This window comes from Amblyomma americanum, chromosome 3 (genome assembly GCF_052857255.1).
Source record: "Amblyomma americanum isolate KBUSLIRL-KWMA chromosome 3, ASM5285725v1, whole genome shotgun sequence".
NCBI lineage: Eukaryota > Metazoa > Arthropoda > Arachnida > Ixodida > Ixodidae > Amblyomma > Amblyomma americanum.
In genome coordinates this window covers 121176061-121197326 of record NC_135499.1, presented here as the reverse complement: position 1 = coordinate 121197326, position 21266 = coordinate 121176061, and the positions used below count along the sequence as shown (strand labels likewise).

General features: G+C 43.8%; 1 protein-coding gene across 2 annotated transcripts in view; it reads left to right on the top strand.

Moving 5' to 3' along the window:
* The first annotated feature begins 440 nt into the window (after nucleotides 1-440).
* Nucleotides 441-21266, top strand: part of LOC144124856 (hemicentin-2-like) — a 59217-nt gene continuing 38391 nt past the window's right edge. Inside the window, exons 1-6 of one of the 2 annotated variants that reach the window (XM_077657770.1) lie at nucleotides 441-649; nucleotides 1941-2089; nucleotides 2710-2914; nucleotides 6147-6302; nucleotides 8236-8367; nucleotides 15191-15343. In XM_077657770.1, coding sequence (XP_077513896.1) covers nucleotides 589-649; nucleotides 1941-2089; nucleotides 2710-2914; nucleotides 6147-6302; nucleotides 8236-8367; nucleotides 15191-15343 — 856 coding nt within the window. In that variant the 5' untranslated portion in view covers nucleotides 441-588. The remainder of the gene's footprint in view (nucleotides 650-1940; nucleotides 2090-2709; nucleotides 2915-6146; nucleotides 6303-8235; nucleotides 8368-15190; nucleotides 15344-21266) is intronic. The other variant, XM_077657769.1, reaches the window with a different exon arrangement.

Sequence of the window (21266 nt, the reverse complement as noted above, 5' to 3'; positions counted from 1 at the left end):
AGTCTTTAGTTCCAAGAAAAAACTGTGGAGTGGTGGTGGCATTGAAGACATAAACGAGAATAAACCTGAAATTCGGTGGAGGTGTTAACCATTCATTGTACGCCAACATCGAAAACGAAAACGAGACGTAGGAAGAAACAGACAAGTGGGGACAAACATCGTCTTAGCGTTGTTGATGCACATAAGCAAAAAAACTTGCGTAGGCACGAGGGATATTAGTGGACGAGCGATGCTGTGGTCTCGGCAGCAGCCCTTTCTTAAGCCTCGGGTGCTTGACCTCGGAGACGTCGGCTGCCTTTCCGTGCGATATGTTAATCCAGGCCACACAGTTATACCGCCACAACAAGCATAGCACCCGGTTTTATCTGAGAGCAGCGAGTTACAGGCATCAGGTTCATCCCTGATAAAGCAGCAGCGACACCCCAGATACGCGACCCTCCAGACACGCCTATTGCGAGAAGCAGTCTCAAGCGGAAGGACCCGGCAGAAGCCAAATGGAGTATGCCTGAGTCCACAGTTGTTCGAGCAGAAAGAGCCGTGCTGACATCAGTGGCCCGACTCAGGTTCGTTTAGGATAGGCAGGGAGACATGACGAAAATGATGTGCCGCACGTGTCTGGCGTTTACATTCCTGTTGGCGAGTGCAGCCGGTAAGAGAATCTTTGCTTTGATTTGCTAGGTTTCACGGTGCTGACATGACTCTAGGGTGCGCTTGCGCCGCGGCTTCTCTGAAAGAAAAAAAAACTGCTACGACTTTGGTACCACTTATGCAGACAGGAAAGATATCGCAGTCATTTTCGCATGGATGGCGGAACTGTTTAGAACATTGCAATCACATCAAAAGAAAGAACGAAAACTAATGCGATAAGTAGATTGCTTACATTATATATTAGACAACTCCCGATGCTTCCATGGTATGGAGCTTTGTAGGGTCACTTTCAATGCCTTCAGTGCACCATGTTGTGATCATTGAAGGAAAACTTCTGCTCAATGCGCGGACCTTGCTCGAGCGGCTGCCTTCGGTGCGAGTTTTTTTTTAGCATGCCTGTACTATCCCTACGTTGTGTAACGCCACTTAAGATATAGCGCTTGCCACAGCCCAAATTTAATCTGTGGATCGAGGAATGCGACTGTTCATAGAGGAAACAAACTTCTCTCTTGTTTCATCAGAAAACAATGTTTTCGGTGCTGAATGCTAAGCATATGTTTTTATATCAATAAAAATTGATTATCAATAAAGCAACCATAGCAGTGCCGCTGTTTATTTCGGTCTTTTTGCTGATTAATCAAGTTGTTCATTTGCCATAGGCAGCAGGCAATATAATAACAAAATGGACGTGCGGAATTCCCCCCAGGTGTAAGCGGATGGGTTTACGGAAGCAGCTAGGAAATATGAAACAATAAAGGAACATCTAGAAAGTAAATTGTCGAAAAACTGCTCTCCGTACTTGCTGCATCATACATCGAGAAGACCTATAATAAACTGCACGTCTTCAACCAAAATTCGTTTTGGTTGGAGATGTGCAGTTTATTATAAGTCTTCAAACCCAACCAGACAGGCAAATCTGTCAAAATGTTTAGTTTTCAATCGAGAAGACTGTAAATCGTAGCTCATGACAAGTCTTTCTCAGGGCACGTAGCTTAATGAAGCAAAGATATGCCACCGCGAAGTGCCACCTCTTCTTCATCAGATTGCATCGAAGCAATACCCTTCAACGACATTTTATACTTCTTGGCATCGAATTTTGATCAAAAAACCGGATGATATAATTATTAACCCTAACACCTAAATGCTTAAACAACATACTTGTTGCTTAAAAAAGGACCTCAAAATATTGTGCGCCGGCAATTGCTGCATTGTGACGCGTCCTTCCGAACAAAATTTCCAATCCGTTAATGAAGGAGATATATATTCACAGGTTCGCATTTCATTTCGTGCAGTTACCAGCTTCGCGCAGGTTTCGCTCCATGAGACTGACACCGCAGGAAACTCAGAAACACCGGAATTTGTGGGCGTAAGTAATATAACCGTCCCTGTAGGACGGAGCGCTACCTTGAAATGCACCGTCCGGAACTTGGGTTCACATAGGGTAAGTCCTCTCTTTACCTTTTACTTGTTCCTTGTACGTACCGCGATATGGTGAGATATTGTGTATCCCTGCTGTGATTTTATTCACGCAGAAAGAAATTTATCAGTTTAAATATTTTCGAAACTAATAATAATGAAATACACTGTTCCTATATAAAATACCTAAACCGCAGTGGACTTCACCCTCTTGGAAGCGATCAGTGATGCGGCGCGTTCGCAGGAGGGTTGTTGAAAAAGAACAACTGCATGCTTGTATCGCATGATGACAGTCACTTATACTATTGACGTGTGTCTGTTAATGGTATCCGCAGGAAACGGAAGTTCCCAAAACCCTTAGTACCAAATCAAAACGCCAGCCAGGACATCTTCAGGTTGACCCTGATTCAGATTAGACGGCGAAAGAAATCCATGGCTCGCTTGGATTCAAAGTTGCAATCTGAAGGCTTTTTTGTATACTATCATTTTATATGTTTACGCTTTTTATACGTTTTCGAAAAGTTTTTCGTTCATTAGTTATGAGTCAACAATGAACCGTTTTTTTCAATTCTCTAAAATGTACTTCGCAAGTGTGGATAATATAAATATGGGTTTTTTAATTGTTCTCGATTTTTTCCTCTCCAGATAGGATGGCTTGAGGCCGACAAATCAGTTATTCTTGCCATAGATTCAACCCTCATCACAAGAAACCGGAGAGTGTTTCTAATGAGAAAAAACGACTCTTCTAACCTTCTCATCCATGATGTCAAGTACAGCGATGCTGGGCGCTACGTCTGTCAGATAAATACCAGCCCCATGAAAATTCAAGAAATGTTCTTGCATGTGGTCGGTATGTAATTTCCGGATCTGCTTCCAAGATTCCCGTTTAAAGACGCGTATCGTTGGCAGCAAGCATTTACAGTACGCACGTGCTCGGGTAACTTCCCCGCGGTAATTTAAGTTTGCCGTGAGGGCACCACCACTGTTTGCTGATGACGATGATGATGATGAAGTTGAATTTTTATGGCGCAAGGACAGCTTTGGCCAAAGAGCGCCATGGCAAAAGGTAGTTTTTCATTTCACAAGATGTGGTCAAAGACCCATTTCACAAATGTTTCACCCTAAAGAAGCCGAGCTCCAGGCAGGGGAAAGCTTGTACCCATTGTATCACCGGTGGGTACCCGGCGGCACTGAGGATCGACATCAGTGCTTGCGTTCATACTGACCTCGAATGTTGTTAATGATAAACATGTCCAAAATCAAAGAATCCGGGGACTTGTTCATAAATTAAAGTGCCTCTTGGATGACTACAAGATACATGAAATACACCAGCTGTACAGTCAAATGTCCAGTTGAATCTCCAGTTATGAACCGATTTAAGTGGAGGGCATAATTACTAATTCGCATCCGCCCTACCGTAAGCTCGGAGCAAAGAACTGTGGGGCTAGCAGCCATCTAAGGCGACAAGTCTGCGACAGCAGTTGGATTTACCCTAGATGGATACTTTTGTTGCGAAAGCAACGCTACTCCAGCCAGCGAGCCATTTCGGCTCGTCGCGCACTTCAGCCGTATGCCGTATGCCGTGGCCGACGAACGACCTTGAGCCGCCGTTTCTTAGCAACACCGAAGCTGCGATCCAACAGGTGGCGCCGCTGTCGCCGCTCGCTTTACCAGATGTTCTCCGCTGGATTAGAGGGAGAGGAGGTGTCGCCTCGCGGGGTATATATATATATATATACCCCGCGAGGCGACACCTCCTCTCACTGCCGTGTATATATATATATATATATATATATATATATATATATATATATATATATATATATATATATATATATATATATATATATATATATTAGCAGACAAGGTAAAGGAAATGAGGGGCTCGTTTGACAAACATATTAAGCAAGCCAACAGTCACCGAAACCAAGGTGCTTAGAAGAATGTAATTTTTTTTGTTAATTTGTAGTGCCAATCAATCGGTTTTAAAGAAAATTACTTATAAAGCAGCAGAAAAAACAACCATGCCGCCGGTGGGAACCGAACCTACGACCTCCGAATATCGCATCCGGTGCTTTTACCAACTGAGCTACGGCGACGGCTGTCCAATCTGCTGCTTTCGTGGGTATTTATGTTTACTGGGTGTAAGCGAACCTTGAGAGTGTTCACCAGCGCGAGTTCTTTAAAACCGATTTATTGGCACTACAAATTAAAAAAAATTACAAACATTCCCCTATGCACCTATGCACCTTGGTTTCGGTGACTGTTGGCTTCCTTTATATATATATATATATATATACGAATCACCTCAGTGGATTCTAATCGTTATGGAGATCGCGAAAGAGACGCTACAACGAAAGAACGAAGCGAGGAAGAGACAAGGCGCTCAAGAGACGGCAGAAGAACGCGCCGCACGACTCGAGAAGCGTCGTAACGAAGATACGGCTAGAAAAAGGCATGTCACGTCCCGGAGTGACCCTTCAACTGTGGAAGAGACCGGTTTGAGTTCTCGAGAGCGTCGGAATTGTGTTCTGATGACAAAAAGTGCAACAAAATATTTCCAAACTTACCGACGTCTATATAAGTAGCAGTTTCTTTGCTGTCTTCCTTACGCCATTTACGCTTCGTTTCCTTACGGCGAGGAAACGAAGCTTTCGCAATTCAACTAGGGTTAACCAGAGCTAAACCACAGCCAATTTTTAAGCTGTTACTGTTACGAACGATGATACATCACAAAAACAAATTTTGTGGATGGTGCGGTTGATGGACTTGGGTCGAGAGTGGCGACGAGTGGACAGGAAGGTCTGGCTTCACTTCAAGAGACCTCAGATTGGTGGTAGAGTGGGGAAGGGGCGATGCAAACGCACTCCTTTCGCAGGAAATATAAAGCCACTTCTGAGTAGCTGTGTAGCTGTGGAAGCTGAAGCAGTAATAGTACAATCAGATGGATGCCAATGATTGATTACTGCTTTGATTTAATTCTCTTTCAGCTTACAGCATCCTCTGAGCACAATGGTGCAGCCTCTTCGCCCCTTCGAGTTATTGATCAGTTGAACATTACGCTAACAATGGTTACCTGTACTGGACAGCTTAGTTCGTTGGGCGACTGCTCTAGAAAGGCTGTGATTCCGACTTGGAACCGTGCTACAATGCTAACGTTTCTTATTGAGACGAATCTGTTACAACTGTTTCCTTTCCTTCATTCCTGTTCGGTTGCGGAAAACTGAATGATTGTGATTCGTTCCTTCATTTGCGATAAACAAGAGGGGCAAAGTGCCGAAATGTGAGATGAGCTTTTTGTTAGAAGTTCCTGCAAAACAATTTTGCAAAAATCATATTTCAGAGGAAGGAAGCTGCGGAAGCATGTGCGCAGAGCATGCAGACGTTCATGAAATGTATCTCAGGCTTATTTTATTCCGATTCACGTCGAGTGAAAAACATGCACGGCACATAGGATACATGCAATACTTGAGAGATTTCATGAAAACATCAGAGTACACACTAAAATTTAATATCTGTTTAATAACGCCATGATCTTGTAGTCGAAGTTGTGTTCTGCACATTTTCTCCTCATGATTTGATTGGTGATGGCTTAATTCTCAGTTCCTTTTTTCGGTGTTAGTGAAACCGCGTATTGTGGCTTATGTTACTTTTTATTTGATTTCTCGATATGTTAAGATCCCAAAACCATCTTATACATTATTTAGTTATATGACATCGGGTTCTAGCTCCGTATATTCGGACCATTCGCTATTCGCCATTTATTCTTTTTTTTTTTGCGCCAAATCACAGGAGAACAATAAAGAAAGCAATACGACAGAACATGGTCACAACGCGTCTATACATGCAAGTGATTAATTCGTTCATTTTACTTCTATAATTACGGGCATCCATACTGAGTTTTCGCATTGAATGTTACGTAGCTTGCTGTTAATTATCTCCTCTACAATCAGAGCCCACATTCTAACATTGATCACCCGGCATTCTGGTCTCCAAAATGCCATCAAAATGTTGTGGTTAAAATAATATATATCAATAATCACTGTGTTTTACTCTGCATATATTTACCTTGCCTTTTGCAGGTCCTCCAGAAATTGACCAAACGCTCACTAGTTCTGACACTAGAACTGATTATGGGACAAGTGTCGCATTGAGATGCGTAGCACGCGCAATTCCTGAGCCGACAATTACTTGGCGTCGAGAAGATGGCGAAGATATCTTGATTAAGAGCAACAATCGTAAGTTTGAGGGCCATTTTCTTACGTTTCACGCAATGCTTTTGTCGGTTAATGCAGAATGTAAAGAGCGAAATGGTCGGTTAACTGCTCTAACGTCGAGGTGTCGCTGTCATCGGTATGCTATAAGACTGGGGCTCATTAACCAGCGTTTAATTATCTTTCAGTTAACTTACAATATTTGTTTTGAAGAGAAAAGAGTGACCGAGTAGGGAATATACTTTTAGAAGTGTCGTCTCTCACTTTATTTTCGTATTACCTAAGCTAAAAACTATCCGAAAATCGGACGATGACAACGGGCTAGAAGGCTTTGAATAAAGTGTGATTGGCTTCTTTCCTATACATCCTGCAGATCCTTTTTGTCTGCTGTATTTTTGTCTACTCGAGAAACAGTGTCAGAACCGTTTTCAAAGCTTTCACAAGTAACGGGTACTTTTAAAATTTGCGACTAACGGCACCCTCATTACCTGAAGCCCTTGAAGGTGGCTTTGTGGTTGTGGCACTCGGCTGCTGAGCCCACGGTGGCTTGACAGTCCTGGCACCGGTGGCCGCATTTAGACTGAAGCGAAATGCAAAGATAGTGTACCTGCTTCGAAGCACGTTCTGCATTGAAAAATTTACGTCAAAATTTTCCTAGGACGAGTTTCTGGGTAGGAGCCGCAACTTGGCGTTAAAACTGCTTATAATCCATTTTCTTGGGGGAAAAAAAGGTCGGCAAAGTTTCCTTCGTGTTTTTGATTTGGCGCTCGTAGAGCGGAAACAAGCGCTTCTTTTTGCACCTTGACTATTTTGTATAAATTATTTGCGTATTTTGCGGGTCATCACGCGCAGAAAGGCGGAACAGTAGTAAGGAACCGGATGAACCGCACACTTAGTGAGCTCTTCCTTTATTAATGTTACATCTTTTTGTGCGCGGCGTTTCACACTGCATTACACAAATGTCAACGTTTTACGTTACTCAGCTGGCGGGGCTTTTATCTTGTGCCTGATGGTAAACGCAAAGTTCTTCGATTGCGGCGCACCACATCTTAACTGTTTTGACAAATGTCTTTGCCGCACCAACTAATAACATACATTTATGATATTGAAGCTCTGTTCACTTTATTTAACAACAAAGAAAAGTTAAATATTATTACCGTCAGCTTACTTGACAGCTGTTTAAGTGTGACTTTCGACTGCGAGGTATCGGCCTCTTTCGACATTCGACATTATTCTTTTTATGCCATGTCATTTACACGACACACTAACTACTCCTCTCGCTGTCGTAACAGTGGCTACGCCTGCGACACTTCACGGGTTGAATTTGATAGCAGAGTCAAGTTGAGACAAAGCTATAGCTGCCTTCACCATTCATTTAACAGGAAGGTTATGCACGGTGCGGTGACGACGAGAAATTGTTGGCAAAGAAAGGAGGTCCAGCTTCTAAGGAAGCCGTCAATTTCCAGTTAGGTGTAGCAGCTCAAAGGGCACAGCGCAAACAATATTTGGTACGTCACAGCCACTCATGCCCAACGTTTTGGGACAGAAACTTTGACAATTGGATAATTGTGACATACTGTTACGAAAATATTGAATGTAATGGTTTGTTCTTCTTATATGCAGGGAAGACTTTCTTTTCAAGTGTTTCCATCGATCACATCGAACAGTTAAGAGTGGCATAGAAAACGAATCGGGAACGTTTTTGATGACAGAAGGAACGTTAAGAAAAAAACGCAATACTACCGTAGGTGATCTGCGGATATATTTATTGTTATAGCAAAATCTTCCATTATATGAAAAAACTGCTAGCATGAATTCCCGCTGAAAAATGCTGTTTCCAAAAATGCTGGGTATGATAGCTTGAAGCAGTTATTGATTTTTTTCGTTAGTGGGGTTTCGCAAGGAGGCTATAATGAGATGTGATTGTCCTTTTTTCCTTTTTCTAACCTCTATCAAGGTTCCAAGCAAGTACAAGGAGAGTGGCTTAACATCACAAGTCTCCACGAAGGCCATGCTGGTGCTTATCTTTGCATTGCCAGCAATGGAGTGCCTCCTTCGGTGTCCAAGCGAATAATATTGCGCGTAAATTGTAAGTAGTGAAATTTTGAAACAGTAGCTATTTTTCTTCTCGAAGCCTATGCTGGGGTCTGCGTTCTACAGCCTTATCTAGGGGGCTGCATGAGCATGTTATATAAGCTCGAAGTAACCTAGAACTCTGGTGCTGAATATGATTCTGGATGTTGCATGGAAGGGCACTCTTTGTACTGCCATCATGGTTATAGGAAATGATGCACCGATCCCTTCTCTTGCTGCGATGCAATGAACCAGCGCTGTATGACGTGGGTCTAACTTGTCCACTATCATGCTAGCAAGCGCAAGCGATCCACGAATAGAGGGCCGGGGTTTGTAGGAAATTAATGGTTATTTTTGAAAGAGCATTGTTTACTATAACATCAATGCATGTCTCACGAGCAAACTAGAATATTTTCCTGTGTCTTACTTAATCGGCGGCATGGCGACCTAAGCGCTGCTATCCACGTCATTGCTGAAGAAGACGTTACCTCTTGAAGCTAAAATAAAGTAAGCCGTATTCGGTAAACCTAGATGTTGTTAATATTGATGAGACACGGTGAAGAATGGCGAAGTTTTCAGGGTTTCTCTCGTCGTTGTGTGATACGGCAGGAAGCAATGCTCAAAGAGCGTTCTTTGCCCACCGTTTGATCCAAAAGAACTGCAGCAAAGGAACGAACCACAAAGATCTGACAAACAATCGATGTGCCACTGCTTGAAGAAAAAAAAAAGAATAGAGTTCCTGCTTTTCACTATAGTTAATTAAAGCCGCGATTTGGGAAGTTTCTAATTATTCATGGTGAAACAGCGCGCGAAAACAGAGCACACAAAGAAAAGGCACACCACTCAAGGGCTGACTCGCAACTAATTGTTTATTCTGAGAACCAGTCCTCATCAGTTCTGTTTTTCCTTATTTTTTACCTTTGGTGTTTATTGTGTTTTTTTCCTGGAAAGAAAAAGTGATGAGGACTGTTTCTTTGAATAAACAATGAGTTGCGAGTAAGCGGCTGTGTTTTGTGTCTTTCCTTCGTGTGTTACACATTCCCGAGCTGTTTCACCATGAATCTCACTACAGTTGACGCGTTCATTTCCCTTCCCAATATTAATTTCAATTTGCACCAACGAGTCCTGATGCTGGTCATTCAGTAAGTACTTCGCGTATTTACATTTACAAGGTGTCAGGCTCAAGGTGAATTACGTCAGTGCATTTTAATATGACCGGTTATGAATTTTAACAAACTATTATGCAGGAACAAAGCTTGCGTGTCGCAATTTAACAAGGAAGCGAGTTCCCTGAGGTGTCTCGGCACCTAAACAAAAGCGCTCCCTTGCTGTAGCGATAGTAGCGTTTACGAAGGTTCCTGCCTTGTTTGCTGCTTGTTCATTTCTCGATCCTTATCACTAATTGGTATACATTTTTCCAAATCTGACCACGTTATTTAGGAAATGCTTGCGTTGTCAGCGCAGAAATTCCTTCGCTTGTCATTTCATGAGCGTGTTTTGTCTCCCTTTTAGCGTCGTGTTTTTAGAGTCATTTTTTTGTTTTTTAAACCGTGTAATAAGGAGTCAAAATTACTTCTTACAGTTTCGTTTTCTACCTTAAAGCACCTTCTTCTTGCTACCCAGTCACCTACAGTACCCATCGCAGCAATAAGACAGGTTCGTTTGGTGCTCGTTACCCTGGGACTGTACAGGCGATGCCTGAGATCGCTTTATTATAATCGGGTTGCCATACACCTAAACACACAACGCAAGAAACGTGCGATTACCTTTGATTTACACTGCGCACATTTTTTTCGCTGAAAAAAGGAAAAGTTATTTCTCTGTTTGGTTTATTATGCTCTGTACGTGTGCTTTCCTTTTTCCCATTCATAGCGAACGTCCGGTTGCTAAATGTAGTTTTTGTCAGTTATTTTCGATTTCTAAGTCTTCCTTTCTCTTTTCTTGTGCTGAGAGTTAAATCAAGGCATGCACTTCAGTGTTTATTCTTTACTGCACCCAGTCGGGTACGAATATGTGCTACAAAATTGTTTTCTTGTGCAAATAGAACATCTAGCAAGGACTTGTCCAGGCTAAACGCAGTAACATAGCGGCACTGGGGGACGGGCTTCATGCTCAGTGTCTTTTCCGACGTTTAGACGACACCGTGATAAGGAAGGTATTTTCTAGGCCATGTGTCATCTGACTACGCTGCGTCTGCGAATCGTTGCTTCCACTTGTCGAGGCTGAGATTGCGGAGCTGCAGACATGCTCAACACTCGAGGTCGTTCTCCCCGAGGTCATGCCGCGCTGATTGTGAAGGCTGCAAAAAAAGATATACTTTCGACCAACTTTATCTTGAGGAAAACGAGATCATGGAGTACTTTGGTGGAATCACATCAGTCATGTGTTATGTGTTTTCTAAGCTGACGAAACTGCATAATTCCCTGTTGTTACTGTCTAAACAAAAAACAGAAATTAGGTTGAGAAGGATGGCATAGAAAAATATAATGGAGCATCAACGTGCCCAATTTTTCAGATGATTACCCCCCGTCTGGCCCAGTCAGCACCAATATTCGTGAGCGGGTGTGTACGTATGCGACTTGATATAGGCATCAGGCCAGTCACAATGGGTGCATTTGGCGCTGCTATATTATTGCAAGGTTGAGCTGAAATGAATGCCTGAGAAAGAACGCAGGTGAGAGGTCGTTGGACACAAGTAAAGCACCACACATGAAATTCGTAGGTAGAAGACTCCGTACCCGCTTTTCCTTGCTATCCATACTGAAAGCTGCCCTTGGTTTGAGAATACAGCCTTTATTCTTAGTTGCATATACTCTCATCATTTGCTCATTTCCCGTGCTGCTGACAGCTTGTGTGTGTATGTGTATGCACGCACAGAATGTGATTGGCGTTTTGTGCATTAAGCTTTGAAGATCTAGAATGGTTTGAAAATAGGTTTAATTCTTAAACGAAGACAGGACCGAATGACCATTATTGACGATCGCGCGTGCACGCTGGTGTATTTATTTATTCACCGTGTTCTGAGTGAATTAGCTTTTAATCGTCACAAGACCCTATTTGCGCACTCTTTCTAAGTTAATATGCTCCGGAGTGTGAGAAGGGTCCACAGAGGGCTTCCTGTCACGAGAGACTTGGGGCGTTATCTTTGACGTAGTCAGTGAACGTTTCGAAAAACGCAAGTAGATACGATTCTGACCCGGCTGCTGATAACAACAGCGGATGCGCCAGCTCGGGTCCGCCATGTCAACGCCCTCTCGGGAAGGGCTGCCAAAAGCGACCTTTTTAAAACGCGCACTCGTTGCGCCACCATTGCGGATGGCGTATTGCTTTAGGTGAGCGGTGTTTGCCTGCACAATTAACCTACTATTCGAAAGCTTGTTCCTTTTCACGCTGTGCTACTTGCTCCTGAATTCTTTTACTTATTTCCAGGCTTTTAGAAGAAAGAGAACAATACTCTTGCTACATTGACAGTTTGAATCCTTCAGCTGCCATTCAGTTGAACGGCCGCTTTCAAATGACGTCCAACTGAATGACAGTCCGGTACAATTGCACAGAACGTTTCGAGAAATTTCTGTCACCATCTGGTTCACGGGATCCCGCCAGGTGCTGGAAATTCATGAATTAAGAAATGCTGTTTTGCGAAATTTTTAGCTAAATATTATTTGCATACTTATTCCATTAAACAATAAATTTCTCTCAAGATTTGTGCTTTGAGCGCATCGCAGCGAAACACCATACTGAGCCAAAAATAAAAAATCGAGAACAGGCAGATCTGACCGCGCCTCTTAGCCATTGTTTTACTGAAGCCGCCTGATCTGGGAACATATGGCAGTTGAAAATGCCACCGACGCGACCAATGGGGCGGGTCCGCGGAACATCACCTTGTCACTTGTCGGAGCCCCCGACCTCAGCCAAAGTGACCTGCCATTGAGACCTCAAGAGCAGTTAGCGCTTCTTAGTGGCACGCTAACTGTACAGTGCAACTGAAGGTCAAGAGACCAGCCGTTGAAAAACCACCGTGTAACATGAGCGTGATTTTAAACAAAAATATGGAACATGTGAACATCAGAAAATTTCAATGCCATACCAAAAATTTTATTTCCATAGTGTTCCATTCGAAAGCTCGCTCTTATGCATAACGCTTGCACGAAATGATATGGACATTAGGTACATGGCGATTGGAATGGAAATTCGTACGCATGGGATCTGGTAATCTTGTTAGTTGCCAACGCTTGAAGGAATTCAGCTACAGCAACGCAGCAGCGTGTGCATTCAGTTTGTTTTTCGCCAGCTTAGGCTACTGCTGGGATGTAATGTGCAATCAATGCCTAGAGCTTATATTTTCAACTTTTTGTGATAAGCTACACAGAATTATTCCAAGCCAGGCTCGCGGAATGGACGCAGAAAATTGTTTCTAAGATCGGCGTTAAAATGTGAGGTCTTTTTACGCTTTTTCTGCACTAAGCAACGTAGCGGCACCATGAAGGTGTATGAGCTGTGCGCAGGCTGTTAATAACGCTTATTTCCTCGCGAATTTTCACTGGAATAGCAATTCGGTTTTGTGGCAGTATGACCCACGTCTCATATGGACAGAAAAAGTTGTGATGAGACTTCTGTGGCGCAGGTAAAGAGGAGACCACAACGCTTGTAAATTATTAGGAGTGGACGCTGGAATCGATAGCGTAGTGGATCGATTGCAGTGCAGCATAAACTAATGTGCACTGCTCCTGCATAAAGTGTAATTCTAGAGCTAAGTAACAGAATGGCCACTATGATCACACTTTTTCTGCAGCCTTGCAGTTTGCAGAAACCATAGATTTTGTTAACCCATTGCAGACGTTTTTGCCAACACATGCCGTTAAACTCTCCATTCGCCCACACAATCGTGTCGGGTAAAACAGGCAACAGAAATTGGCGGTGGTTTAGCTCTGTTTAAACCTGGAGTGATGCGATAGCAACACCTGGCCGAGTGGAGCTTGCTCAGTTGAATTGCAAAGTCAGTCTTTCGCCGCTCCGTTTCGCTGGGCGTTCCTTCTTCTTCGTCCCTCTTAACACGGCGCATGCGCACAGCTGTGGCAGCTCGGTTTCGCTGCCGCGCCGCGCCGCCTGCAGCAGCAGCTGCTCCGCACCACGTGGCTGGTTCCGTGACCAACCACGTGACGAACCACGTGATCAGCCATGGCGCCGGCAGCTGGTCCGCACCACATGACCAACCACGTGACAGCGTGAGGGTGCAGCCACAGGTGGTGGCGCAGCCACATGGTGGCGGCGCCGCCACAAGGTGGCAGCGCCGTCACCGCCACAGCGCCGCCACGCCGAAGGCTCGAAATGCTACTGTAATGTACCTATCGCTACAATAAGTGATTTTGAGAAAAAAGTAACACGGAATTCGCCATTGCTGTAGAAATTGCGCACGAGTTAGATTTTTTTCGCCACTGCGGTGACTCAGTGGTTATGGCGCTCGGCTGCTGACCCATAGACGCGGGTTGCATCCCGGCCAGGGCGGTCGAATTTGGTGGAGGCGAAATTCTAGAAGCCCGTGTACTGTGCGATGCCAGTGCACGTTAAATAACCCCAGGCGGTCGAAATTTCAGGAGCCGTTTACTACGCCATCCCTCATAGCCTGAACCGCTTTAGGACGTTAAACCCCCGTAAACAAAATATAAACATAAAACTGTAGCATTCAAACATGTTTAGTAGGTGCAGTGTATTCTGGATAATACAGGACTTTCTCTGAAGGCAGCGATGAGACGGCGTTGCTGCCAGGTTGTAAATCATCAGTTTACTTTTGTACTGCAGCCTTGAATTACATTGATGAGGAATTTGTCAGACAAGAATTTTGCTTGCAAATTAGCGATTTTCTGAACAATTCTATAATTAGGAAAATGCAGCAATAAGGCTTGCCATATTTAAAATTTTGACCCCAGTAAGTGAAATTTACTATCGCATCCACCTTTTTTAGCACTTCATAGGAAAGAAAGGTGACAAATCACAGGTAGGCTTGCACTCAAGTCACTGACGACGGAATTCTATAAGTAAGATTTCTGTCCATTGCGCAGTTAACGTAATTTTTTTTCCTAAATGCGCACCACGGAAGGGCCATTCACGAAGCACTCACACGCGGGGGCGTCGGTTTCACTTTTTACGGCGGAGTAAACGTGGCCATAGCTTGCAAAAAATAACAAAATTATGAATTCATTTAATCATGGAGGCTTCGGGAAGTTTTGTGCCCCAAAGTATTCAACCCCGATCTTTGTTATAAGGTCACATCCGCTGCCTTCAAGCTTCGCGAAAAGCCTAATTCCCAACATTGTTGCGGTTCCGCATGGCATCAACTTCGGAGAATACTTAAACATCCACAGCGTTGCAGACGTAGGCCACGAACAGGATTTCGACGATTCGAACATTCTGAAGGTCTTTACCAAGCAGCTGTCCGGCTTCTTCAGGAACATGTGTAAGAAGATCATGTTATCGAAACTGCCGATTGATTTTGCGCCGTCTCCTAACAGAGATGTTGATGCTGTGGACATCTGTTGAGTATTCGGATTTTTAGCATAGGTTAAAACATTGCCCCATCGCTTTATAACCTACGAGTAGGGCGCCGGGCTATTGCTTGCAAACCGGCACATGACGAAATTACCCACTAGTTCACTCAGAATTTGGTCGCTTGTTGAAGAGGCTCTTATGTTTCCTTGTGTTTCCATACTGTAGGAAATATTAATGGTCAACAAGCATTGCCGCTCACCTTAGCTACATTAAAATTGTATTCCACTTTTTTAAATTGTTCACTCTGCAGCTAAACAGTCAGTACTTAATTTTACCTTGCTTTTTGTTTGCAGCGCCTAGCCCGACCACTCTTGCACCGACCACGAGAAGAGAGCTCGAGTATCCGGAACCATCATTCGTTGATCCCCCTGGAAATGTAACAGTCCCACTTGGGCAGACAGCCTCTATCAAATGCACCGTTCGCAACTTGGGCGTACACAGGGTTGGTGATATTTTAAGCCTGACCTTTGCTTTTTTTATCCTTCTTTATTCCTCTCAAAAACGCTCCACATTTCCGCATTTTATAAGTTTGTTGAAATTGTGCAACGCAGGCATGGCACTTTTTTTTTGCCCACTGGATAATCTTTAAAGTCCTATATGCGTTGCTAAACGTTCGGCACAACTATTAAGCACAATTTTGCATGAAATGGAGTTATTACTCTGGGAAAATGCATCAATCTGTTTTTCCGCTTTCACGAGACAAATTCAATAAGCGCTCATTTTGGAGAGTGTTTGCTCAATACTGCGTTGTTTGCGCATGATTTCCATGAACTCTCGCCATTTGGTTTTAGTTTTTTTTTCAGAAAATAATGCAGCTGTTCCTTATGCTGGGTACCCATAGAGCCAGCAATCTAGCTGGTGCACAGAAGGGATTACAGAACTACATTCATATAGTTATTGTACGTGTGGGTGGTGGCTTTTCCACCTTGCTTAATTTAGCCACCTTAGAAGTTAACATCTCAAGTAAACAAGTTGGGGAGTAACATCGTTCCTCCTTTTAGAGTAAGAGAAAAAGGTTAACATGGCTGTATTTGTGCCATGTGAGGCGGTTAGAATTTTTTTGTGTCTTAAAGTTTTCAAAGCAACAGTAATTTATTTATGTAATTAGGCAGATCCTAAGAGGGTGGAGGATAACAGACGTCGATTACAAGATTAATCGGGACCCCAGGTACATTAGCCATGACTGTTCAAGCTTAGACAGGAAGATAATTACCTCGGCTAGGAGAAGTGTGAACACTTTCTTAGCGAGAATAATCTTTCATCGGTGTCAAAGGGTTCTTTATTAGGCAAATCAAAGAACCCTCAGCTTTAGAAATTCTCTCTGTCTGCCATGTTTCAGTGGTTATGAGCGCGATGAATCGAGCCACAAGAACTCTGGTTGGAATCGGCTTTATTGCCCATATAAAAGTATTCATGAGTCATCAATTTATAGAATTTTCAAATACCTTCCATTAGATTATTTTATGGAATTATATAATTCTGAGCTGGCAATCACCCTTATTCCACCCAATAATCCATCTTTATTTATTTTGTGGTGTGTGCTTACTTTCAATATTTTGGGGCCATTTGGAGTTTCTGGAAGTCCCAGTTGTCATGAACATCAGCCCAGTCGATCTGAAAATAAGAGAGGTCGCGTATTGCCCCCTGCCCCCATTACAACCCTATTACAACCCCGCAAAACACCCTGACCTGTTACAACATTCTATGTCGTCTCTCTCTCCGGGGATTCTGCAAAAACCGGTTAAGCACTACAAACCTACAAAAGCAGATTTTCTTGATGATCGCACAGTTATTTGTTGCAGTATCGATGAACAGAAGACGCCAACAAAGTGACTATCATGAAGCGCAGTGTGTCACCCTGGGTGCTAAAAGCGACGCCACCCTTCGAAAGAGCGCAGAAGACATTAAATCTTGCTCACGGCTGGTGAATGTGAAGCCGCTCACGACGGCTTAACACACGTTGGTTGAGTGGTACTCGAAGCTAGCGACCCTTCTCATACTTGTATCTCTACAGCACTCGTTTCATCGGTGACAGGCGTAGGAACTCAGCCTATATTGAGTTAACAAAATGTTGCTGTCCTATAACATTGAGCTGCTGGTAAGGAGGAGACAAAAAATAAAAAATCGAAATTAATATAGGAAGTTGTGCATGGGGAACTAACGATAAATAGGAACACGTACTTGTATCCTCCGGCTAAACATAGCGCCCGACTGGACAGTGATGTAACAAATACTACTAATACAGATGTGGAATGAACTGCTTTCGCATGTTGCACTTAATACCAGTGTGACAGTCTTTCAAGCAAGCCTTGATCAATATTTTATTCAGAGCTAAGCAGCATTTTTGGTAGTGCCTTATTTCATTATCTGAGCATTTTTATGCTGTCGGTGTGATTACCTCCAACCTCACAATATAATATTTTGTGCTTGCGATATTTATACTCTAAATGTTCGTTGTATTAATGCTTCATATTTGAGATTTTCGTATTCCTCAGTGTTATGATGGAACTGTGTGCATTCCCTCCCTGTCACGACCCTCAAATGAGGGTTAACAGAATTGACTTAACCAGGTTTGATGTCAATGAAATGAGTCTAATATTGTCCAGAGAATAGCCACCACCTTTGTTTTTAGGTAAAGGGATCACTTTGCGATTTTCCACTCAGGAGGAATCCATGCATGTTTGATTGAAAAATTAATCAGTTGCAATAAGGATGTAGGGGACTCCTCAAAGAGGATCCTTAAGATTTTTATATTACCCTATCAGGGCCAGGAGCAGCATTTGGTAACCTAAGAACTATTGGGGGAAGCTCGGAAAGCATAAATAGGGGGGACATGCTTAATCTGCTCCACTGACGCCGCATACGCAGAGCGCAAAGGATGTACAGAAGAGAAACGCTGCTCTAATCCTTTGGCAATTGTCTCAACTTTTCTATTGCTTCTTGCGGAGTCAAAACAAATGAGGGTGAATTTTCTGAAACTGGAATCTTTTTCCGCGGTCTTAAGAATTCGAAAAGTGTGCGACGCTTTCCTGATTTTGTTAGGAAATGAAAATTCTCGGATTCATAATTTTCTTTGGCTTGTGAGCTTGTGTGTTAAAAACAACCTCAATGAACTTATAATCGTACCAGTTTATGGGGCACTGATTGTGTAGGAGCTTCTTCCATGCAGCCTTTCTAAGTGTCATCCCGCGAGCAATCTGCATTCCACCATCTCGCTGAAGAGTTCCCTCTTGATGTACGTACCAAATATTCGGACTTCTGTCGGCATTCCTCAAAGCCAAGCATATGTCTTTTGCTGTATGCTCTTCAGCATAATTAACCTCTGAAGCAAGAGTGAAGCGCTAAGCGGACTGAAACTGGTCATAATATATATATGACCTCAACTGAGAGCACGCCGGAGTTAAGCGGCAATTAACATAAAAAACGATAGGTATGTGATCGCTAGATGTTCCACAATCCACAGGTGACAAATTGAGTACAGGAACACAAGGGCTGGTGAAAGTTAAATCTAACCCAGATCTAATTTGTGCGCAGAGAAATGTGGCCGAGCCCGAATTCATACACGAAAGGTTGTTATCAGTAACCCAATCTCAAAGGCGCTTACCGTAGAATTCTGTCTTAAAGCCCCACGACACATGATGATAATTAAAGTCGCCGGCCAAGAGAACTGACTTCTGACAATTAAGGAGCTGTAGATCTAGCAGCCTGGTATTCTACACACCACAAGGAAAATAAACATTTACGAATGAAAAGGGATAGCACCCTGGAATATCAAAGTGTAAAGCCAATAACTCACAATCTATAGTACAGGACTGAAAAGTAATCTTAGCCCTGTGAAAAAATTTAGAAGAAACTAGTAGGAGTCAGCCTCCTCCTCTTGACTGTCGATCTTTTCGAAATGAAAAATAATTTTGCAAATAAAAATGTTTTTCAGATGTCAGCCAAGTTTCTTGTAAAATAATTATGTCTGGATTGTGTTGAGATATAAGGTACAGTAAGTATGTTGAAGCTGAAACAAGTAACCGACTGTTCCACTGGAGAACTCTTAATACCCCTATGGTTGAAAAATCCGGGCCGCAGCAACTGCCTGACCTAAAATAGCTTCTTTTATATTAGAGCCAATCTGTTGCTTCTTTGATTTCGGCTGAGGATGTGGAGAAGAAGGGTTAGACACGGGGGATCCACTGCGTTTGAGGGTTCGTGTATCCGAATCCGCCATCTTTGCATCATGAATAAGTTGAGCATTATCGGAATTAGTGGATCGAGGAAGTGGAGAAACAGCAGTAACTTGTTCCTGTGGCTGGGACTGCTCAGGCAAGGAATGTTCGGTCATTACCGAAGGCATGTCTGACATCGCAGAAGTCATTCCAGTTTTGCATGGCCTGGGTAATCTGCGTTGCCAGAGCATTAGATATGCACTCTGTGACAGTGGACGCTATCCTGTCAACCTTCTTAGCCATAGAGGCTTCCACAGAAGTCACTATTGCTTGAGAGACAGACGAATCTAGTGTCACTCCCGAACGGGCTGACACATTTGCATAGCCGTGAGCTCTCTTTAATTTATGATATTGCCTCGCGCCACGAACAGCGTTTGCGGTCGGTTATATCTAGAATTTGCAATTTATGATCCCGAGAAGGACAATCCATGGAATTTGCAGAGTGAGATCCACCACAAAGGCAATACTTCTTCTTTTGATCAGAGCATAAATTTGATGGATGGTCATTGACGCATTTGCAACAGCGCAAGGTGGACTTGCAGCCATGAGCACTATGGCCATATCGCCAGCAATTGCTGCACTGCAGTGACTTAGCTGGAAAGGGATCTACACGGAAGATTAGGGGCCATGCTTTTTTTTTTCTGAGGGGCAGGCAATACCCGCAAAAGTGGCAATAACAGTGCCCATTGGCACCCGCTCATTGTTCACCTCTCGGCTACAGCGATACACCGCAACAACACCCGCTGCAGAGAGATGGTCGAGGGTCTCAACTGGAGACAAGCAAGAGTTCACACCGCGAACCACACCTTTTGTGCAGTCCAGATGAGACGGAATGAAGCTGTTTACTAAAAGAGAACCAAAAGAAGAGCAGTTTAGAAGATCCTTTACGCACGACAGGTCTGGCGAACGGCACATAATCCCGCCAAGTCCAAACTGCCTTACCTCAGTGATTGCCTCATAGAATGAAATGGCCGCCTGGAGAGCAGCTCGAACAGGCCCTGGATTGTTAATTTTGATAGCACCACCATCCTTTGGCACTAGCGCCACAGGAATGCTGCGGAAACCGGAGCGTTGAAAGCTTCCAGAGGCATCTCAGGAGGCGGTAGGGAAGTCGATCAGGGAGAGCTGCCCTGGCCGGGAGACTGCGTAGACATTACCTGAGATTTAGAAACTCACCACGTGCGTTATCCACACAAAGAAAAGGGTGTAAAGGCACAGGGGGAAAAGGAAAACCGGACCAACCGCCGATTACTTAGCCAATCCCTCGTCTTCCGGCTCCGGCGCTCCAATGGGAACGTGCGTTGGTTCTCAGTGCTTGTGCTGTTTGGCTGCTGACTCGGAAGATGCGGGTTCGGGCGGAGCCGCGACGGTCGCATATCGATCGAGACGAAATGCTAGAAGCCCACTTAATTTGCGATGTCAGAGCAATTTAAAGAACCCCAGGTAGTCGAAGTTATGTGGAACCCTCCACTACGGCGTCCCCCGAGCTTGAGCCGATTTGGGGCTTTAAACCTCGTAATCGTACACTGTTTGCGACCGATGGGTATTTTATTGACATCTCGACTGTGGGCGCGGTCAAGTCGGGATCGAGTAATGGCACTGCATAATCCCGTTTGGTTCATTCCGCTCGAAGACAGTCGGCTGAAATAGCTCAAACAGGCTATAGAATAATAAACTGTGGCGCCTTGAGCAGTTTTCACTTTGTAAATATTTGAACCATTGGAGAGCAGAGCGATTGATCCATGTGAGAAATACGTGTTATAGAATATGAAGCCTGGAATGAAAACCAGGAAATTGTTGCTATTGCCACTAAGGTCATGGCACAGGCCGCGTTCTTCCCTCTATAGGAAGATGGGCCCGAAGTAACGTCTTGGCCGCAGCGCGGACAAAACTGAATAGAGCAGTATGAATGCACGGCGTAAACAAACTTCTGCACCCATCGCTCATTGCTCAGTATCTCTCTCTGGCGGGAATCGCTTGGCCAGACATAACCGCACGAAATGTAGGCTGCAGTGAATCCGCTGTGCAATAGGTTTTTGCTGCAACTCCGTTTGGTGGAACTCTAACAATTTGGGCCAGAAGTCACGCTGAAATCACTGCAAGGGCACAACAAGCCTTTGTAGTGGGCGTTCATGGTAGTTTCACGGAGTAC